Source organism: Trematomus bernacchii, unplaced genomic scaffold, assembly GCF_902827165.1.
Source record: "Trematomus bernacchii unplaced genomic scaffold, fTreBer1.1, whole genome shotgun sequence".
In the NCBI taxonomy this organism is placed as follows: Eukaryota; Metazoa; Chordata; class Actinopteri; order Perciformes; family Nototheniidae; genus Trematomus; species Trematomus bernacchii.
In genome coordinates, this window is record NW_022987605.1 from 1,973,410 (window position 1) to 1,993,623 (window position 20,214).

Below are 20,214 nucleotides of genomic sequence, written 5' to 3' on the forward strand. Positions count from 1 at the left end.
TGGCGAGGAGCTCGAGAAATGCGACCTCACATGGCTCCGCTCAGACCGGAAGTCCCTCACTATAAACTTTAACTACCACACAAAGTCTCTGAACCGACTCGGGAGTCGTGTCTGCCTTCTCGGCAGGGGGGCTGGGGTCAGGGGGACAGGGGGTGCCGGTTCTGGTCCAGGCGGGGGAAAGGGGAAGAAAGTGGGGGGGAACTCAGTCACTGACGGGGGGCTGCTACTCTGCTCGCCGGGGGACCTGGGTGGGGGTGTCGAGGAGGAGGCTGTGGACCCCGGAGTCCCTTGGGCATGTGGAGAAGTGACTCCTCTATACGGGGCCAACCTATCTCTGTGGAGCACCACTTTTCTCCCCTTGGGAGGCAGCCGCACCCTGTAGACGGGAAACTGTTGCATCGGAGCATGGGAACGACCAGGGGGACCCTTACGAGCCATACAAGGGACACAGCGGCGACAGAAGTCTTCGACCTCCCTCCGGCACTGCCCCCAGTAGCAGCCCTGGCGAAGGCGGCGGAGAGTCTTAGTGACGCCAAAGTGCCCAGAACCTGCCATTCCATGCATGGCCTTGAGTATAGCCTCTTGCAAACCCTTCGGGACCACCACCTGCCATCTCTTCTCCCCCGTTGCTGGCTCCTTCCACGCACGCTGTAGTACGCCCTGACACAGACGCAGAGCCTCAAACTGAGACCACAGCCCCTTGGTTGCTTTGGAGAACACTGCCACTTCCTCCCTCGGTGGCCGCTGCTGCGCCTCGACCCACTGCAGTACAGGCTGTAGGTCTGCGTCCAGCTCTTGCTGTTGCTTCCACTCTGCCACGTCCACTGTCTGGAGCTCCCAGCAACTGACCTCTTCAACTTGTCGAGCTGCAGCACAGACGGTGACCTCCTCCAGCAGCTCCTTTTCACGGGTCTCTCTCCTCTCACAGTAGTGGCATCCGCCGGCGGCACAAGGGCGGCGGTTTCCAGGTTCAGTTTTTAGGGTACTCACGGGGTGTGTAGAGGGTCTCCCAGCAGGTTCAGCAGGGGTGTGGATACGGGCCATAGTTGTCACTGGCCCCCCATGGAAACTCACTGTGCCTGCTTGAAGATCCAGGTGGCAACCAGACGCCTTCAAAAAGTCTAAGCCCAGAATACACGGATCCTGTACATCTGCGGTCCACACCGGATGCTGCACTTCAACTCCCCCCACCGACACAGTCAGCATGCCTTTTCCTTTCATAGGTGCCAGCTCTCCCGTGACTGTGCGTAGACGCACCGCTGTCGGTTCTAATTGAGTCCCACTGGGCAACACATCTGATCTCACCAGGGTCACTGTCGAGCCTGTGTCCACCAGCGCAGTGCAGGGCACCCCTTCCACAGTGACAGGGACATAACAGGAATCCCCACCACCAGCACGGCCCACCGCGACGACAGGCTCCAAGCCTGTGCTGTCATCTTCTTCAGGAAGGAGTAGAGCCTGGCTCCCCCGGCTGTGCTGTCGGGCTCCTTCCTCGGCTGTCTGTGTTGGTGGAAATAAGGCTGTGGTTTGGTTGGGGGGTTTTTGGGCCTGGATCCGCATCTTCCCCTTTATGCGGGCCCCCCGTCGTTTCCCTGGGACCGGCGTGCCTTGGGGCAGTCTCTGGCCAAATGTCCTGGCTGACCACACTCCCAGCAGACCCTGATACTTGGCCTGTGTGTTGGCTGCAGAGACACAGCCCTTATCAGTTCAGTCATTTCAGCAACCCATGCAGGCTTCTCCTCCTCTCTGCAGCTCCTCACAGCCGGTAGTAACGGCCCTCCGCTGCTCCTAGCAGCTACACTCCACACATTCTCTCTCTCCACAGCCATCTCCAAAGCCGCCTGCAAGGACTGTGGATGCTGCAGCTGTACCTCGACCCTCAAGTCCGCAGGGAGGAGGGCCCTGATGAATTGATCCCGTGCCAGCTCACTCTGCACTCCGGGTGGCATGTGTGCATACGCCCGCCGTGCCAGGCTTTCCACGTCGTTAGCCAACGCCCGCAGCGTCTCTCCAGACTTCCTACAGCGGTTATTTACTTCATTCCGGAGCAGCTCTGGCGGGAAACACTGTCCAAACCGCCTCTTCAAAGCCCCCGCTAATGCTTCATAGCTGTGTCGGTCCTCAGGGCTAAGTAGTAGCAGGCATGAAAGAGCCTCGTCTGAGAGGCACAAAGCTAACTGTAGCGCTTTAGTCTCTATTGACCACCCCCCGGCATGTGCTAGCAGTTCAAATTGGGCTTGGAAAGCCTCCCAGTCTGACCTACCCGAGTATTTGGGTGTTTTCACGGACGCGGTGACTGCTACTGGTTGCTGGGCACCGCCATTTTGGAGGGGAATGTCAGTGGTGCGAAACGCCGCTGAGGAAGGCGTCATCCCCGCGTCTCTAGCCATCCTCACCGCCGACTCTCTCAGGCGCTCTATCGCCTCCCATGCACTCTTGAACTCCCTACACATCTCCTTCGACCACCCGCATGCTCCATCCTCCTCTCCGTCACTATTTTCTTGCTTCACTCCCATCCTGCCGAACTCATCCATCTCCGCTAGCTCACCGGCTAACTCCGTGACGCAGTTACGAGCTCCCGTCAGGATAGACGTCCTTCGTTCGAAAAAGTCACTTCTGACACCAATGTAACGTTCGACATAGGGAGTCGGAAACAGGCTTCAAGTTCTTAGTGTTTAATAACTCCTTTGTTCGCTTACACTTATAGAATCCAGCTCAGGTTACAGGTTACAGGTTTGTCCTTACTCTCTACTCCACTCCCTAACTCACACTCCCAGCAGGGTCAACGTCACGACACCCCAGCCCTCCCCCCTCTGCTCCCCCAACCACAGGCCCGCACACCGACCAGCATTACTGTGCAGCTCCGTGATTGGCAGAGAGACGGGGGACGCTTGAGTGACACACCCAGCACCCTATGCAGGGTCGCTACAGTATCATCACTGAGCGATCAGAACTCGCGACAGGGGAAGCAAATACAGACATCACACGACGTAGCTTTAGGTAGCAAAACACGGAGATATGCTCACCTTTTGCAGAATAACAATTCTGATCAAAAACGAGAAAAACGCAGCTGAAGGTTAATCCATAGGTTAATCCAATGTGTCTGTCACTTTGAAAAATGATTGATGATCCATAATTCAATTTTTATGTCAAAAACGGAGTTTTCATTAGCTGCTAAGCTTCCAGAGTGTATGACAGCTTCCTGTTTTGTCTCCTTGGATACGAGTCCAAACAACTCACAGACTGCACCGGGCGCTCACGTAGGAGCCCTGTGACCATCAGGTTTGACGACGCTGATTGGCTGAAATTATGTTTCGGCGGCATAGTTTAAAGATAGCAACAGTTGGCTTCTGCTGCACTTGCTGCACTCTCGTCTGGGCGCTGTGCATAGCGCCCAGACGAGAGGAAGTAATAATACACGGGCAAACGGGAGGGAAACGGAGCTCCACTATGGTTTTTACCAGAAATACGACTGGACAGACTGGACTTTAGCATTAGCCTCCATGGTGATAGAACAGGACATATCATTGGAACTGAAAACACAGATCATCTTTACAACAGAGTAACTGAACTCTTCTTGAGGAGAGAAAGGAGGAGAGATTTGGTGTAGAGATAATCAAACATGACTTTTATTTACTTTTTTAAAATATTTTCTATTCATTTAATTAAATACATTTTGATGCAGTTCTGCTAGAGATGATGTGTCTGCTGCGGTTTAGTTTAGTTTAGTTTATTTATTTATAGTGTCGTGGACAGTCCCCATCGATGAACTGTCACAAAAACAGTAAATGGAGCAGCTTTAGCCGACATGGCTAATTTCCAGCTGTTGTCCCCGGCCAGATGGTAATAGACACCCTTAACAGTGCGGTGAACAGACACTTGTTGAATTATGTTATTTGGGTTTCCTGCTTTTGTAAAGGCATTATTTTTGCTACGTTAGATATCTGTCTGTGATGCAACGCCCTGTTATACTGTGTTTCTGTATAATATTAATGGTTTATATGGCCTTGACGTCATTATAATGTAATTAAGAGGTGGATTTATTCAGGTAGGACACTACTGGGCCTAAATGTGAAATGCACAGCCCACTGCACATGACGGATAAGCTATTGAATGAAACAATAACTGTAACTGACAATAACAGCAATTCATTGATGGTCCCTAAAGGACTATTGGTAAGTGCGATGGCTGGAAATGGCAAGAGGTCCGCTCGATGTGGACCGTCTATGTCGAATATCCAACCTCAAACTAACTTCACCGTGGGTATTTTCAGCACCATCACAAAATACACCTTTTTTTGTAAAAACTCAGATACGTGCTTTATTATACAAGCTTTGTTTGATTGACAGCTTTGTGAACGCGGAAGTTAATTAACCTCCTCTCAGCCAATCACGATCACGTATTTCCCGGATATAAACAGCTGATATGTGTCTGAGGGGAGTCTTGTTGCAGAGCCAGACGCGGGGAGGGAGGGACTCGAACTCCCAAAAAGCATCAGTCCGAGTTGTTGCAAAACGTCCGATCTGCAGCCTGGAACTTCGAAAACACGTTTAAAAATTGAAGTGAGGGTGGATACCAGGACCATGGCGGGTAAAAGCACGCTTTCTGTTGTCACATTATTTACTGGCGTTTAGCTAACAAGGAGGAAAGACCGTTATTTTGTTTGTGATGCAATCCAGATGCTTTCTGCTTTTAATACTGCGGCTCACTTCCGCTACACACGCGCCCGCAACAGACGCACTTCTTCTGCTTCCCGCCCTACTTTTCCTGCTCTTTGTTACTTTATAAGGAGAGTACGATACCTGTGTCTGTTTCAGAGGAAGCATCAGTTGTGGAGGAGGGTCTCCCCCCCTCTCAGACCCCGCTGGTGTCATTCAGCTTCGAGAGGAACGTCAACTGGAAACAGAAGTACCTGGAGGCTGAGCCCAAAGCTCTGGGGGTACTGTGTGTGTGTGTGTGTGTGTGTGTGTGTGTGCAAAATGTACTTACGGTTTTAAAAGTATTCATTATGCAGAACATTTTCTTTATGTGTGTATATCATTATATTCAGGGGTGCACATAACTTTTTTAGTGAGTTACTCAGATGAGTACCAAGAGACAGCGTTTGGTACTCACCCCACACGAAGCGTGGTCCTCCTCAGTGTCTCCTTCACTGTCCTCAATTTACACTTCTTGCATGCTAGATGATGAAGATGCACCTCCCTGTCTCTTTTTAAGCCTCGGATTTGCTTTCTCCAAAACTTGTTGCCAAAACTGTGAAGTCCTTGCATTTCCTGAGGCCAAGTTGAAGGATCAAATACTAAGAAATGATCACATGACTTGAAGTCATATCTGATTTCAAATGTGGGAAGTAACAAAGCACACTTATTTACTCAAGTACAATTTTGAGATACTTGTAGTTGACTTGAGTATTTCTATTTTATGCTACTTTGTACTTCTACTTTTACTCCACTACATGTATTTAATACCTTTAGTTACTTTACAGATGTGGATGAATGATGTGAAATATAATCAAGTGTTAAATCAGACTTTAGTTCCACCTGGAGTAAATTCACAAGCTACCCTGTAGTATACAAAGTCATTCAAACTAGCTGCACCTTTACCAGCTTTGAGAACACTTTCATGATCAATCATTATAAAACATATCATATATATTATTCTGAAATGAACCAATCTGCACAATGACTACTTTTACTGTCTCTACTTTCACTATATTTTGATAATACTTTTCTAATTTTACTTGAGTAACATTTTGAATGCAGGACTTTTACTGTAACAGAGTATTCCTACACAAGATCTGAGTACTTCTTCCACCTCTGTCTGATTTCAAACTCTTCCATAACACCCTGAGTAAGTTTGCAGCTGTGTGTTTCACTCCACTTTGGTGTAAATAAAACTGCAGCAGCTTGACCACAGAGCGTGAACGTTGTGATCAGATGATTTTGCGCAGTTCTCCAGTGTGTGCGCGGGGCACAGAATGTGCACAGGGGAGTCTCCCACCGCAGCCAGTTGGCGGACTTTTGGCACAATTCTGTTGTTTATACCGACGTTAACCCTGTCTGTGCACACGGCGACCAACTCTGTCGTCCAGTGATCTAAGCCTCTGCCTCCTGGAAAGCTTCACAGGTCCGTCGGTTATGTCCTGCGCGGCTCACCCAGCTCCAGTTCAATCAGTCATAGAAAGATTTTTTGCAGGGAGCGAAACGGCAACGTAGCTGCTTAATGTCTTTGGGTTTTTTGACATGCCTAGTAGTTTACTCCATTGAGTGTTGACAAGAAACACGTGTAGACGAAATATGTGTTTTGTTTTGATGTTTTGAGGTACGCAAAGGCGCGTAGTGACACAAGTGACGTTACGCAATTCAGATTTGTGCCGCGCATGCGTACCTGCGTACCAGTTATGTGCACCCCTGATTATATTTATATATGTGACCTTTCTAGATAATATGTTTGCATCAAGTAGCATTTTACTGTTGTAGACTAATACAGTTCTGATTGACTTTTCTGAAAATATTTTAATAATTTGACTTAAAAAGTTAGTCTACTAGTTTAATTTTTAGAGATGCATTGTTAAAAGTACCTAAAGCTGTTAAATAAATGTAGTGGAGTAAAATTACAGTATTTACCTCTTAAATGTATTTGAGAGTAGCATGAAATGGAAATACTCAAGTAAAGTACCTCAAAATTGTACTTAAGTACAGTTCCTAAGTAATTGTACTTGGTTACTTCCCACCTCTGCTCTACAGAGCCTGAGCTTGTCATCTTGAGATGTTCTCTCTGTTCTCCAGATCACTCAGATCGGCCTCAGTCTGTTTCAGATCATCAGCTCGGTGGTGTTCAGATCCAAAGGCCTGATTTTTGATTTCCCTGGTGACATACCGGTCATCATCTTATCTCTACTGGTAAGCATATCCAGAACTTTGAATATTCATTCCTCATTAGCAGAACAAAAGATGGAGCAGTTATTATTTATTTATTATTCTATTTATCTTTGTCGTGGCTTGTTCATGACTGTAAATGTATTTGAAGTGATTTTACAAAATATTTTTGTTGCGTTAGTTGTCTTTTGTAAAGCCCATTGAATTCCACCATGTTGTTTTACATTTTCTATGTGTAGGGGGGCCTAAGGTGCCAATTATAACACTGCCGCAGAGTGATTAAAGGTTAGCGTGCTCACATGATTCCTGTTCTGTTCACAGGTGTTAATAGCTGGGAGTTTGACCGTAGCAGCACAGAACCTGCATCTCCCAACGGTGAGTTACCGGCTGGAGGGTGGACACTAATATCTCTCAAATCTCACAGGATCACCAATTATATATGAGCCACATAATAACTAGTCCCAAATACAAATATCCAGGCGTACTTGCTTTTAATATACAATGGAACATGTCAAAATGTCTTGTCATAGGAATTTAGGACTAGTTTGCACTTTTATACAATCCACAAAAACAGAACTGATCAGTCACTTCCTCTATAGGAGCAGTTTGATTTGTCAGCCATTTTGCTCCTTCAACTGGTTGCACGCAGTGGAAGAAGGAACCATTTATTAAAGGATCAGTGCAGGGAAGCTAAACACCAGAGTGGCTGTGACTTAAAGGGGATGTATAATGAAAATTTTCTGGTTCATACTTACAGTTTATTTTGGGTTTCTAGTAGAACATTATTTTTCTCACGTCTGGAACACTCTGTTTTAGCACCTGTCTCTTTAAGATAGGTCTGTATTCTACTGGCCTGCAAGGGGAGTTATGTTACAGTTTAAGGATATGTTCTTACCTAAACATGCATTGAAAGGTGATTTTTTTTTTGTGGGATATTTCCACTTTAAGAGACTACGGATAAGAGTGAAGTGGGTAATCCCAGTTGTGGCAATTGAAAACGTTAGTACACCTAGTACATTGGACAGTGGATTGAACAGGATTTGCTTTGCTGTTTTCATTTCCTAATTTAAATATCAAGTAATTCTCTGTTATTTTATCACGTCTGTAAATATCTTCTAAAACAAAGCAAACAGGTGTCATTTAAAACAAATGTTGTGTCTTGTATCTCGTGCTCTTCAGCTGAGGGCGTGTTTGGGGATGCAGATCGTGGCTGTCCCCGCCTCCATCGCCAACATGATCTTCGCTCTGGTTAAAATGAATGATATCCCCTACATCTGCAGGCACTACTACTACTTTGACCAGAACTCCACCTCACTAGGAGAGCAATGCCATAACATAGAGGTGAGCTCTTATAAGATCCAGACTTTTAACTTAATACTTCATTTGAGTTGGATAATGACACTCCTGTAAGTGGAATGCTTGTTTTTATAACAACAAACATTCTGATCCCATTACAGAGCACGATTTCACACTTCTCTTCCGAGTGTGTGGTCATTAACGTTGCCCTGGTGACCATCTCCATCACTGTGGCCGCCTACTGCTGCAAGGTGACCAACTGCTGCTCGCCAGCCCCCAAAATGGTGAGTCAACAACTCTCTGAACCACTGGTTTCATCATGGAGGTCCTCTGTGTTTTAATACTACCTGAATACATACCAAACGACCAGAGAAATGAAGATGGAGGGCCAGCATGATCATGTTCGGACCCTCATAGGAGAGGAATAAATGTGTTCAGATACCTTTTAGAGAGGTAGAACAAAGCACAATGGTGTTTTAATTCCTTCAACATGTCTAGTCTTTGAAATACATGGTTCTAAAAATATATTTTACTGCAAAATTAGTTTTATTGGTCCATGTTTGTATAATTTCCCTTACAAATAAAAAGTAAAAAATGTAATCTTCTTTAAAAAGGATTGTGTCCACAAAAATGATCAGAATGTCACTAAATGAAGACTAGACATTCACAGGCATTGCACACATTCAAACAAAGATTTCTTCATTACCTTTGAAATATATACACTTAAACACACACAAGTTATAGGCCGAAATGGAGTAGGAAATTGAAAAACCACTAGATAAGTATATACTTTTCTGACATTATTAAAGTAAGGAGGCCAGTCACCAACAAATGTAATTTGTATACCAACTGTTACTTTTCCCTAAAAATAGGTTATTTTACTATTAAACTTCACCCTATGCTGTCCGCAGCCCGTAACAGTAACTAGTGCCCCCAAACAACAAGGGGGTCCTGTGGGTGTAGATGTGGAGGGAGGGGCACAACCCATAGATCAACAGATATAATATAACTATGTGTTATACAAGCATCCATTTCAAAAACGAGTACATTACTACAGTAGCTTTAAACGCAGCAGGTGTTAACATTTGTTCTTGTTTGTGTTTGCCCCCCTCAGCCGGTGATCACGGTGCAGGCCCCCCCCGCCCAGCTGTGAGGGGCAAACAGATGTTCAGCTACACACAAATGCTACAGAAAATGTAAAAGTGCACTAATCAACATTTTTGTATAACCAATGTATCAAATAACTATGTGAAATGTGAAAGGGGTTTGTTTGAGCAGCTTATGAGACAGTTATGTTTAAAGACTTGGTGAGACCAGACCAGAGCTAAAAGGAGAGCAGAACTCCAGCTGGACACAAACAACAACTGTTGATCTGTGTCTGATGGATGTGTTCTTCCATCATTGTCATAGCAACTATATAACCCGATAAAATGTAAAAGAACATTTGTTCACAGCTTGGAAAAAAAATAATGAATGCATCTTGAAAAATGTACTTTTTAAAGTATTAAATTACATTATCACGCTTCTGCACATTTTTCATTTCATCTCTAATAATACAATTCATCTCAGTCTATTTTGATCTTTAAAATGCTACAGTAATAACAACAATCAGAATACCTTTATTCATCCCAGAGGGGAAATGTGCATTTGTTACAGCAAGAAAAGAGCCAGACAGCTCAATATTACCCAAGAAGCATGCATTAAACAAATATTAAAGATACAAATGTTATTTTTAAGGGACAAATGCCTAAAATATATACAGAAAGATATTGAAGTGGAAGTAACTGGCTGATCTCTAGCAATAGGAGGGAATTACATACTAATGGGAAATGCTCAAATGTAGCATAAGTAGAGAAACGTCATGAAGTCGTAAACAGGTCTTCTAAAGTTAGCTAACATTAGCCACTATACGTCACTGCTCATACCAAGTAAGACTGTAGCAACAAACCCCTGAGTGTATTAAATTGATGTGTATTACTGCTTATTAACTACACTTTTTGATAAGAGAAGGACTGTGTTGTTTCTTCTTTAAGGTACAGTCATGCTCTAGCATGACACAGCCAGGTGAATAATACAAGACAAATAATGGGTGCTTACTATATAAGTACAATCACTAATCAATGCACATGAACGCTTTTCCTGAAAGTATTTTTATTCAGATTGTATGATTATAGCTACCTAGATAATGTTTGTCTTTTTTTACTGCTAACTAACATGAATGAATAATAAATACAAAAAGATGTAACGGAGGTTTGGCTGCTGTTCTTTCTTTGTGAAAGAGACATTTTGTATAGCGCGTAGTGTCAAAAGGCGGGACTGTCCCTTCCCTGTGTTATTACCATTAACAGGTCCTCTCCCCGATTCAAGGTACCTTCCCTTATTTGGACACAAAATGCAAAATCCCAAAGCTTTCCCCAGCTCATTTGAGAATTGGAAATGGTTATAGAGCCCACAACAATGCATTTAGAGATACACATTGCCTAGACATGTGACACTGATCAACAAAGACACGTATTTAAATTGAAATCTCTAGAAATGATCAGCACCCTTTAACATCTAACTAACATTACAACTTTATTAAAGGGGTCCTATTCTGCTCAATATCAGCTTCATATCAGTATTTAGTGTCTCTACTGTAACATGTCTCCATGCTTTAGTGTGTGTGAGAGAAACTCCCTCTGAAGGGAACTCAGGGAGTTTAGCCTCTGCAGACCATTGACATGCACAGAAAGCTATAGAACACACTACAGGAGAGGGAACACCCCAACAACATAACAGGGCCTGTATATTTACTATAACTGCATAACCACAATCACTTTCAATCAACAGACCAGTATCTTTAGTTTCAACTTGTCCCGCTTTATTACTTACTAAATAATGTTTTAGGTCAAATCCTTTGTCACACAATGCATTCAAACTTGAATTTTTTCCACAAATACTGAATACATTAAAAATACATGGTACCTTTATATACAATTGGACATGGCAGGATCCTGGAGAGATTAGAATCTGTGCACATTGATACATGATTCTCTATGATCACAGTTCATTAAGAAGGAAGTGTTCAGACGTCGGGCTCCACTCCCTTATATTTGCAGTTCATCGGCCCAGTGGCTCTGCGGGAGATCAGGACAAATTAGTAAAGCAAAATCTACATTCACTTGGATATATATTACATTACATGACATGTCACTTGTTAGACGCTTTTATCCAAAGCGACTTACATACTCTATACCGTGGGCAATCCCCACAGGAGCAATTTGGGGTGAAGTGTCTCAGGGACACAACGACATGCTGACTGCAGTGGGGTTTGAACCTGTGACCCCCTGATCCGAACACCTACACACAACCCACTGCGCCACACGCCTCCCTATAATATATCAATTCTTAAAATGGTTCTTTAGCTATGGTTTATAGTACAGAAGGTGACTGTGAAGATCATTTGCTTTGGTTTAAAATCTTAAAACAGCCATTTTAATATACAATTTGTTTAAAGAATTATAGCTAAAGGTACAAACAGAAGACATGCCAGTATCTGATACACTGAGCATTTAACGAGGAGTCACCATTCACCTGGGAAAGGGACGGGGTGAAGTCCTCCAGGTCTCCCAAGCAGCGGTGTTTGTGGCGGATGAGACTCCCCCAGAGCACAGAGCTCTGACAGGCCGGACATCTGCCCTCCACCGGCAGGAGGTGGGTGGGCTCCGACTTCAGGAAATGTTTAGCGAGGCAGATCACATGACCGCTCATCCCACAGGAGGGGTGGAAACAGCTCAGCTTTTCTGACACCTGAACAAAAACACAAAGATGTCTCGGTTCATGTAACTGCTTACAAACAACGGATTGTACTGCAATAAAGTCTGACTTGTATTTCACAATTCAAAATTCCAGAACATGATTCTAACTGTTAGTCAGTGATCCAGGTAAAGCCATGGAGAATGTAAACGTTTTCAACTGTACGCCAAAACAACGATTGCATATGTTATTAAGTGAGCTTTGATATAGTAATTTGTGCTGTTTTTGTATTGTAATATCTTTGTGTTTTTGCCGTTTCTTTTATACAGGTTGTCTGTATTCATATTACCATGCTAACGTTAGCCTATCAGCACGCTAATAAGCCAACATGGTACCCATTACTTGCACTGGCCCTGCTCCTCCTGCAGACTCTTCCCTGCCTAATCATTTTCAATTGTGAGTGCAGAGACCAGAACCAGAGCCTGAGCTAACCCACACCCAGACCTACTGAGAGGATGGATACACTGTTTATCTATGATTCACAACCAATATCAAGGTTTGGGATGTTTTAAAAAATGTTGTACTTCATTACCTCACAATGGAAGAATCTGGTAAATGTAAAAAATAACCATGAAATCAGAAACCAAGTTCATATCTTTGATGAAAGATGCGAAAAAGGGTAAGTCACTTTTATAATGACCAGGTGGTAAGATGTGACAATCAATGTAGTATAAGTATTAATGTTGTAACCATTATATAAGTTATGTAAGTGTTTCAAATAATTAAAAAAATGCAAATAAAACAAATGCTGTTCTAATTGTTTTAACAGTCTTTACCTTGACCAGCCCTTTACAGAGGAAACAGCTGGATGTCTCCTGCTGCTCCTCCTCCTCATCCTCCCCTGCAGGCTGCAGCTTCTTCTTGGCTCTGACGCTCCCGAAGGCGATGGGGACGTGGAGGGGGGGCTGCAGGCTGGGCTCAAAGTCCATCCTGTACTCCTGTCTGAGCCAGCGGGCCGTCAGCGGCAGCCTGCTCCAGGGGGGGGCCCGCAGCATGCTGGAGACCACCCGCCAGTGGAACTGCAGGCTGGACTCTTTCCTGGATCGCCGGGGCACGTGGGAGAGCCGCCTGGAGGAGTGGGGGTGCTGCCACGCCCACTCAAACTGCCACAGTTAACATAAAGATAACGTTACGGCAGCATGTAAACAAGGCATTGCATGCAATGTGAAAATGAAAAGGAGCACATTATAAACAGACACAAGCATAAAATATAAACTTCTCAAAATAGAAAATAAAAACAGAACTTTAAATAAAATATGTACATAGTAACGGTGGAAGATATACATCTGAAGACAGTCAAGTATACACTATGAAGGCCCAATTACATCACAGAAAATATAGAAGTAGGATATTATTAACATGGAGTGTTCATATTAAATTAAATATCAATGTACAATGTGAACTGTGAATACACCATATACAGATGGACGAATGATGTTTAATTGTAAAGGTGTACAGTTATCAAAGCAACATAAGAAACTATGGAGCTGTGAGCTCTCTGCCAGCCAGAGGGGATTTAATGATGAGTTGGAACTATTCATGGGTGAAAGAAAACTACAAACAGGTAATTTTTAATACTACCGTGAACTGAATTTAAGACCAAAAAAACTATAATAAATTGAATTTGAATCCAACAAAGAATAGAATACATGGGAGAAAAAGGACACCAGGATTTGGAAATTCCCTTGTTGTCCTTCCTGTTTGTGTTCACCTCGTCTGAAGGTTGGGCAAATTAGACTGACAAGAAATTGGCAGCAATTGAGGAGAAGAATGTTTCACTTGAGGAAACAACACAGAGTCATTGTGATGTACTCTGAAACCTACTGTGAAGAGATCAGATGTTTCAGAACGTGATACATTGATACACAGCAGACTGAAATCTCCAGTGTCAGTCTGCTGAGTGTTGGATGGCTATTCATTTCTGCTTTAGAACTTAATGAAACATCAGCAAATAAAGTTCTGTTCTCACATTCACTTCCTCATCACGAGCCAATGACGCTTGTTCTCTACTAGTGTCCCTTTAAATGCTGTTTCAGGGGCTTTTTATTCAGTCACTTCAATAAACAGACTTTGACTTACCCGAAGGGCAGCAATATCAGAGGGGAAGCCGTGTATTATCAGGACCATGTCCCTGTACACAGCAAGGAACATATGCAGAACATCAATAACAGTGGTGGAAAAAGATCCTCTACTTAAGTAAAAGTATGTATTTTAAGAATGTGGTATTCATTTAATACCACATACTTAAAATACTCCACTACAAGTATAAATCCTCAGGTGAAAATGTATTAAGTAAAAGTATTATCAGCTAAATGTACTCAAGTATCAAAAGTAAAAGTACTCAATGTGCAGAATGCCTCTTATAAATGTTTTGTGTTATTATAGATAATATTATATTATTGTGTTTTTATTCAAAATTAAATGTTTTTTAATGTTGTATTTCGGAAAGTACTGAGTAAATTACTAGTGCATATATATCATATAAACATTTATTTATGTTAACTACAAGTGTTAAATATATGTAGTGCAGTAGAAGTACAACATTTACCTCTGAAAGTAGAAGTATAAAGTAGCAGAAAATGGAAATACTCAAGCACCCCAAAATTCCATTACATGAATATATAATAATAACAATAATACGTTACATTCCACAGATCGATAATCGTGTAACCCTACAGGGAACATGATGTAGTATAGCAGTGTAACTCTCACCACGGTCCCCTCCCACTGGTCCTCTTCGCCCCCCCTCGGTGCCGTCCGGCGTTGTGCTGTCCTATTCTGCGCTCAGGGTTCACAGTGAAGCCAATGTAAATACGCCCTTTGAATTTAGGGTTGGTGCAGTACAGCATGTACACACCAAAGAAGTTTTCTACCTCCACAACCATCTTGGAACAGTGTAAGCAGCCACGTTCGCTGATATTGTTTTAGAGCACCCATGTAATGACCAAGCAGCATAACGTTAGCTGACTTGTGTACATTTTAGCTAGTAGAGCCATGAACAAAAAGTCAAAAAATAACCAATTGTAAACACTTTAGACAATTATGTTGTGGTAATACTTCCATTTTCACTGCATAATTATCTGAATAGCTTGAATTCAGATGCTTTAAAATGTTCATGCATAGTTTCGATGGTTACCCATAGAATACCTTTCAACAAATGAGAGTAGTGGACCTTAGCATGTAAACATTGCCCGTCTTAGTTGCCTACTGAACTGCCTGATAAACTATGTCTTAAAGGACTCACGGAAGCCTTCTGCAAGACCAATAAAAAGCTAATATAATAATGTGCAACCAAAAAATACTGTTTCATTTACAGTGTAATCAATGTATAGCATAGATTTCTGTTTATATTAATCTTGCTTAACGTTTAGTTTGTCTTTCTGTAAAGACACCTACAATTGTGTTATGCTCATGGATTCGCTACTTTAAAATATATGTCCCGCCCATAATGGAAACATACTGCATCTGATTGGCTATTAGTATATATTCTTCAGTACAGACACCCACACGTCGTTCACCCCATGGATATTTACCCTGTGACTGAATTTAGCGAAAACACTGTATAACACACGGCCTTTGGTAATGATACGCTTCTAAATTAAAACCTCAGTTCACAATTGTGATGTAATACTGTTTTGTTGGACGGTCGAAATGCTAAACTGAAGGATACCTTAACACTTCCGGTGTCATCATGTCCATGCCTCTGACTACACTCAGAGAGATCTATACACATGTATCCCCACTGCAGCGGTTGTACTAACGTTACAATTTACCTTTTATTTATACAGACATGGCTATTACAGCTGATCACATCCGGGATAAACTGACCAAGGAGCTCGCAGCAGTACACGTGGTATGTTTTTGCTTATTATTTTGTATTACACGTTAGCCCAGTCTTCTGTTGTCAGCAGAAACAACCTCAATTTAAGCATTATTCAGATGTAACATTATGTTGCCTGTATGCAAAGGTACACACCTGAAAAATGTCATAATTATTTACAGCAATAGCGTCTCACTACTATATTCCATAGTGCAGGTATTTAGCCATTTTGGTTTGTTAGAAAAAGAGAACTGGGATTTTTATTTAGGCCTGATTCCTTTCATTTCACAAGTACTATTTCAGTGAGTCTATGCTTGTCTTTGAAGTGAATGCCATGCTGTTGTACATCACTAACTATATGTTATAAACAACAAATAGAGAGCACCACTAAATTGAATGGAGTTTAGGTGGTGCTTAGCAGGCCTACTTTGCACAATTGTAAAGTATATATGACTAAATGTCTATATGTTCCTTGTAGTATATTTCTATATGCTTCTGGTGCTTAGTGAAATGGACTGTTGTATTCAAATTCAAGTGTATTATTCAGTATTTTCTGTATGGTGTATTATGTGAATATGTATACATTTGCTTATAAAGTTATTTTTGTATTATATTTGTATCTTCACTTATCTTTTAAAATGTTTAACTAATGTGTAATATCCATCTATCTATCTATCTATCTATCTATCTACCTATCTACCTATCTATCTATCTATCTTTCTTTCTTTCTTTCTTTCTTTCTTTCTTTCTTTCTTTCTTTCTTTCTTTCTTTCTTTCTTAGAGGAATCATTCAGACATAACTGCCCAGCTATATTTTGCATGTTGCAGGATAGAGCCTATCATCATCACTGCAGTAATTCAGTAGATAAATGTTGGCTGTAACTTTGTCTGGTCCACTGCAGGATGTGGAGGATACGTCCCCCAACAGATGTGCTGCCAGCTACAAAGTCCTGGTGGTCTCCTCCCAGTTTGAGGGGAAATCACTGCTCCAGAGACACAGGTATTACACACTGGAGTCACTGTCACACCATGCTCAGATCTTTGCTATCATTTCAGTTCAAAAGATGTCACAGGTAGGTGCAGGCAGCACTAAAGTCCGGACAGGATTAAAGATGTTGATTTGCAAAGAGAGAAACTTGACTGACAATCAAACATGTAGGTGCTGTCGTACCAGGTGACTCATAGAGGTGTATAACAACTGAAAGAGATGATGGACATAATGATTGACACAGAGGTAGAACCTCTATAACCTGAGCTGAAGGGGACAGACATGCTGGGCTTTCTATTAGTAGAAAGCTATACATGTGTCAGGGAATAACATATTTCACATCAGAAATATGATAGTAATCAATATAATTATACACATTTTTAACTCTGTGACAAAAAGCTTTTTTAATTTATTTTTTGTTTTTATAATCAGCTTGATCAAGACATTCTCTTTTGAGTATCTTTTTTGCGTATATCCATATACAATACCGTAAAATTGCCTATTTTATCAAAACAAATGTGTTAAGCTTGGTCCCTTTTTTTCAATGCACAATTTCTCAACTAATATCATTTCTATATGTATCTTTAACACTATACCACGGTAGATCCAATAGTTTAGATCTTAACACATAGTGTAGTGGTTGTAAGATTGATGTGAATCCTTGTTAGATCATTTCATAATGTGACACATATTTTTTCACAAGAAACTTAACCTTAATTTATTTAGAAATTAAATTGAACAATTATAGCTGCAACTATTGATTATTTATAATGATCAATTCATCTAATTACTATAGTATTTCCTAGATGAATAGTTTTGTTTAAAAAATGGCAGAAATTAGTAAAAAAAACGTCATCCAAATGTCTGAAAGTTTAAGGTGATGACTTAAATGTATTTTTCTGACGGTCCATTGCCCGTCAATATTCATTAAATGTGATATAAAACAGAGAAAGCAGGACATTTCCATATTTGAGTGGCTTTAAAAACGGTGCAGTTTTGCAACTTTTACAGAATCAAATCCAATTAGTTGCATCGTAATTATTATCTTATTATCATCCACTTATTTTTGTAGTGTTAGAAAGAGTACCTCCTAACCATTCAGCGCTCTACCACCCAAGATGTCCAGCGTCCCTTGGTCCAGACTCTAAACCTGTGTGTGTTTCCTCAGGCTGGTGAACACGTGCCTGGCCGAGGAGCTGAAAGAGATCCACGCTTTCGAACAGAAAACTCTCACACCGGAACAGTGGGAGAAACAGAAAGCACAATGACGCACACATCACATTCTCACACAGGCCTCTGATATTGTGATATTTAGAAAGAATACAAGCACTGTCTATAAATCGGTAATATTATTATAAATGCAATGAAATCTTCAGCTGACAATAAAACACTTGGCTGCTGTATTTTGTCTTGTTTTTTTTTAATGAAAGTCGCAGTTTCATTTGAAGCTCTTGAGAGGAAGCCAATTAATATTGCATTCAAAAAATATTCATCTTTGTCACTTAACAGAATGGGTGCACATTTCATGTTTCCCTCCAACAAATTAACATTTCAAATATAGACAAAGGATGCGCTATACTGAACGGATTAAATCAATTGGTATTTCCTATATTACTGGGCTATATAAGATATAAGGAGAACTGACTAGTAAGTGGAACATTTTTATATCTACAGATCACTATTTATGATATATAATTATGATATATAGTCTTACTGAGTTAGTAAGAGGCTATTTTTCATCTATATTCCCTGGACAGATGTTGTGAGTCACCCTTCTCTTCTTTAGAGCAGGGGTTCCCAACCCCCGGTCCGCGGACCGGTACCGGGCCGCGGAGGTGTTACTGCCGGGCCGCGAAATAGCTGTGAGTTTATCGTAATATTTGCAGAATTATAAATATATAAAAATATTTTATCATAATATTTTTTTCAAAAAGTGTTTAATTTTCGCACCTATGCCACCAGTCATATTATTTCATCCAGTAGCTAGTTAATCTTTCACCAGAAAACCGTTGAAAATGGCTTTTATGATGTTCCGAGGGATTCGGCTGCTCAGCCTAAGGTCTCAGCCTCTTGTGCGCACGAGCATGTTACCGGTGCGCCAAGTAGGAAGAGGAGCGCACAGGAGACAACCGTTTGATTGCAGACTGTTATGTTTATGTGGGGAAATGGTGGTGCATACATTATTTGAGATATATTTCAAACTCGGACTTCATTTTAAGGACATGTCGGCCAGGGGTGTAGAGCTATTTGTTTAAGCACTGGATTGGCAAAACAGTAGAGTAAACCAGTCTGCCTTGATCTATGAATTAATGTCCGGGACTCTCACGATCTGCTGCCCGCAGCTGTTTTATAGAAGGAAACCCTCCTTCATGAAATGGCTGCAGAATCAGGAGGCAGCGGGACGTAGGCCTATACTCGGTAAAGAGCTGTGCCTTTTTACGCACCGCCTTCGCTGTGTTTAACTTAATCAGAACAGTTTAAGAGTGACTGCAGGCTGCTACGTGTTAACCACACACACATCTACACACATCGAACTGCCCGATTACTCCCCCTTTTATTAGTTTTATGAAGGAGATGTCCAGTCAGTCACCAAGGCGCATGATGTGTGTGTGTATGTGCTCTGCTCAGCTCAGCTCTGTGTGTTCGGTGTGTTTGTGTCTGTCCGACACCGGCATATATGCGGCTGTTCCCAAAATAAATTAGTTTAATCTTAATCTCGATGCTTAATGCTGTCGGGAGTGCACCGGAATGAACGACATTTTCCCAGCATTCACTGGATTATCCGTAAATCATACAAACAAAACCAAAACGTTGATTTATCTGTTTTCCCGTTTTGGTTTAAAAACTGAATAACGTCGGTTTTTTGGTTTTCCGAAAAACCAAAAAACAACACCGGTTCTTTTTTAAACTTTGTTAATATGTTTTGGATGCATATTGTTCTAGTATTTGTTCAGGCTGTTACATACAATTAGCCTCTGTTGCTACCTGCTGGTGGTGAGTAAATATTAAAATCAGTTAAAATTGACAATCGGTCCGCGATTTTTTTTTAATGTATCTACCGGTCCTTGGCACAATAAAGGTTGGGAACCCCTGCTTTAGAGAACCCCTGATTTAGAGACTATACTAAAGCCATTATTAGCAGAATAGCCAACCACCAGGTGAAGGTTATGAAGGGTTATACACATTTAATTTAAAATATCAAGTAAATACAATTCTAGAAAACATGCTTACAATACTGGAAATGCTAATAAAAAACAATGATAAACCAAAAACCGGTTTCTATGAGATCCATCTAGCAGCCTAACAGCAGATGTCTGATCAGGTAAACAGTGAACAATGTGCATTGAGCATAAAGGAGATGGAAACATTGAAATACAACGTGGAGCATGATATGTATATTCCCTTCTGAACATGTATGAATAGTGTGTGCATGTGTG

The 20,214-nt window shown here is 41.8% G+C and overlaps 3 protein-coding genes across 3 annotated transcripts; 2 read left to right on the forward strand and 1 right to left on the reverse strand.

The window, feature by feature from the left end:
- Positions 1 to 4,431: 4,431 nt before the first annotated feature.
- Positions 4,432 to 10,424, forward strand: LOC117482659. Its single transcript, XM_034130844.1, has 7 exons — positions 4,432 to 4,590; positions 4,818 to 4,939; positions 6,789 to 6,902; positions 7,200 to 7,253; positions 8,058 to 8,219; positions 8,336 to 8,458; positions 9,289 to 10,424. Exons 1-7 carry the CDS (start codon positions 4,584 to 4,586, stop codon positions 9,325 to 9,327), a joined length of 621 nt encoding a protein of 206 aa, XP_033986735.1. The 5' UTR covers positions 4,432 to 4,583; the 3' UTR covers positions 9,328 to 10,424.
- Positions 10,425 to 11,012: 588 nt separating this feature from the next.
- On the reverse strand, positions 11,013 to 15,115 carry slx1b (SLX1 homolog B, structure-specific endonuclease subunit). Its single transcript, XM_034130840.1, has 5 exons — positions 14,682 to 15,115; positions 14,049 to 14,100; positions 12,746 to 13,072; positions 11,748 to 11,963; positions 11,013 to 11,290 (listed from the first exon to the last, which is right to left on the reverse strand). The coding sequence occupies exons 1-5, from the start codon at positions 14,852 to 14,854 to the stop codon at positions 11,261 to 11,263; spliced, it is 798 nt and encodes a 265-aa protein (XP_033986731.1). The 5' UTR covers positions 14,855 to 15,115; the 3' UTR covers positions 11,013 to 11,260.
- Positions 15,116 to 15,457: 342 nt separating this feature from the next.
- Positions 15,458 to 18,180, forward strand: zgc:112271 (uncharacterized protein LOC553698 homolog). The gene is made up of 4 exons (XM_034130845.1): positions 15,458 to 15,548; positions 15,758 to 15,822; positions 16,692 to 16,789; positions 17,946 to 18,180. The coding sequence occupies exons 2-4, from the start codon at positions 15,760 to 15,762 to the stop codon at positions 18,043 to 18,045; spliced, it is 261 nt and encodes an 86-aa protein (XP_033986736.1). The 5' UTR covers positions 15,458 to 15,548; positions 15,758 to 15,759; the 3' UTR covers positions 18,046 to 18,180.
- Positions 18,181 to 20,214: the final 2,034 nt, after the last annotated feature.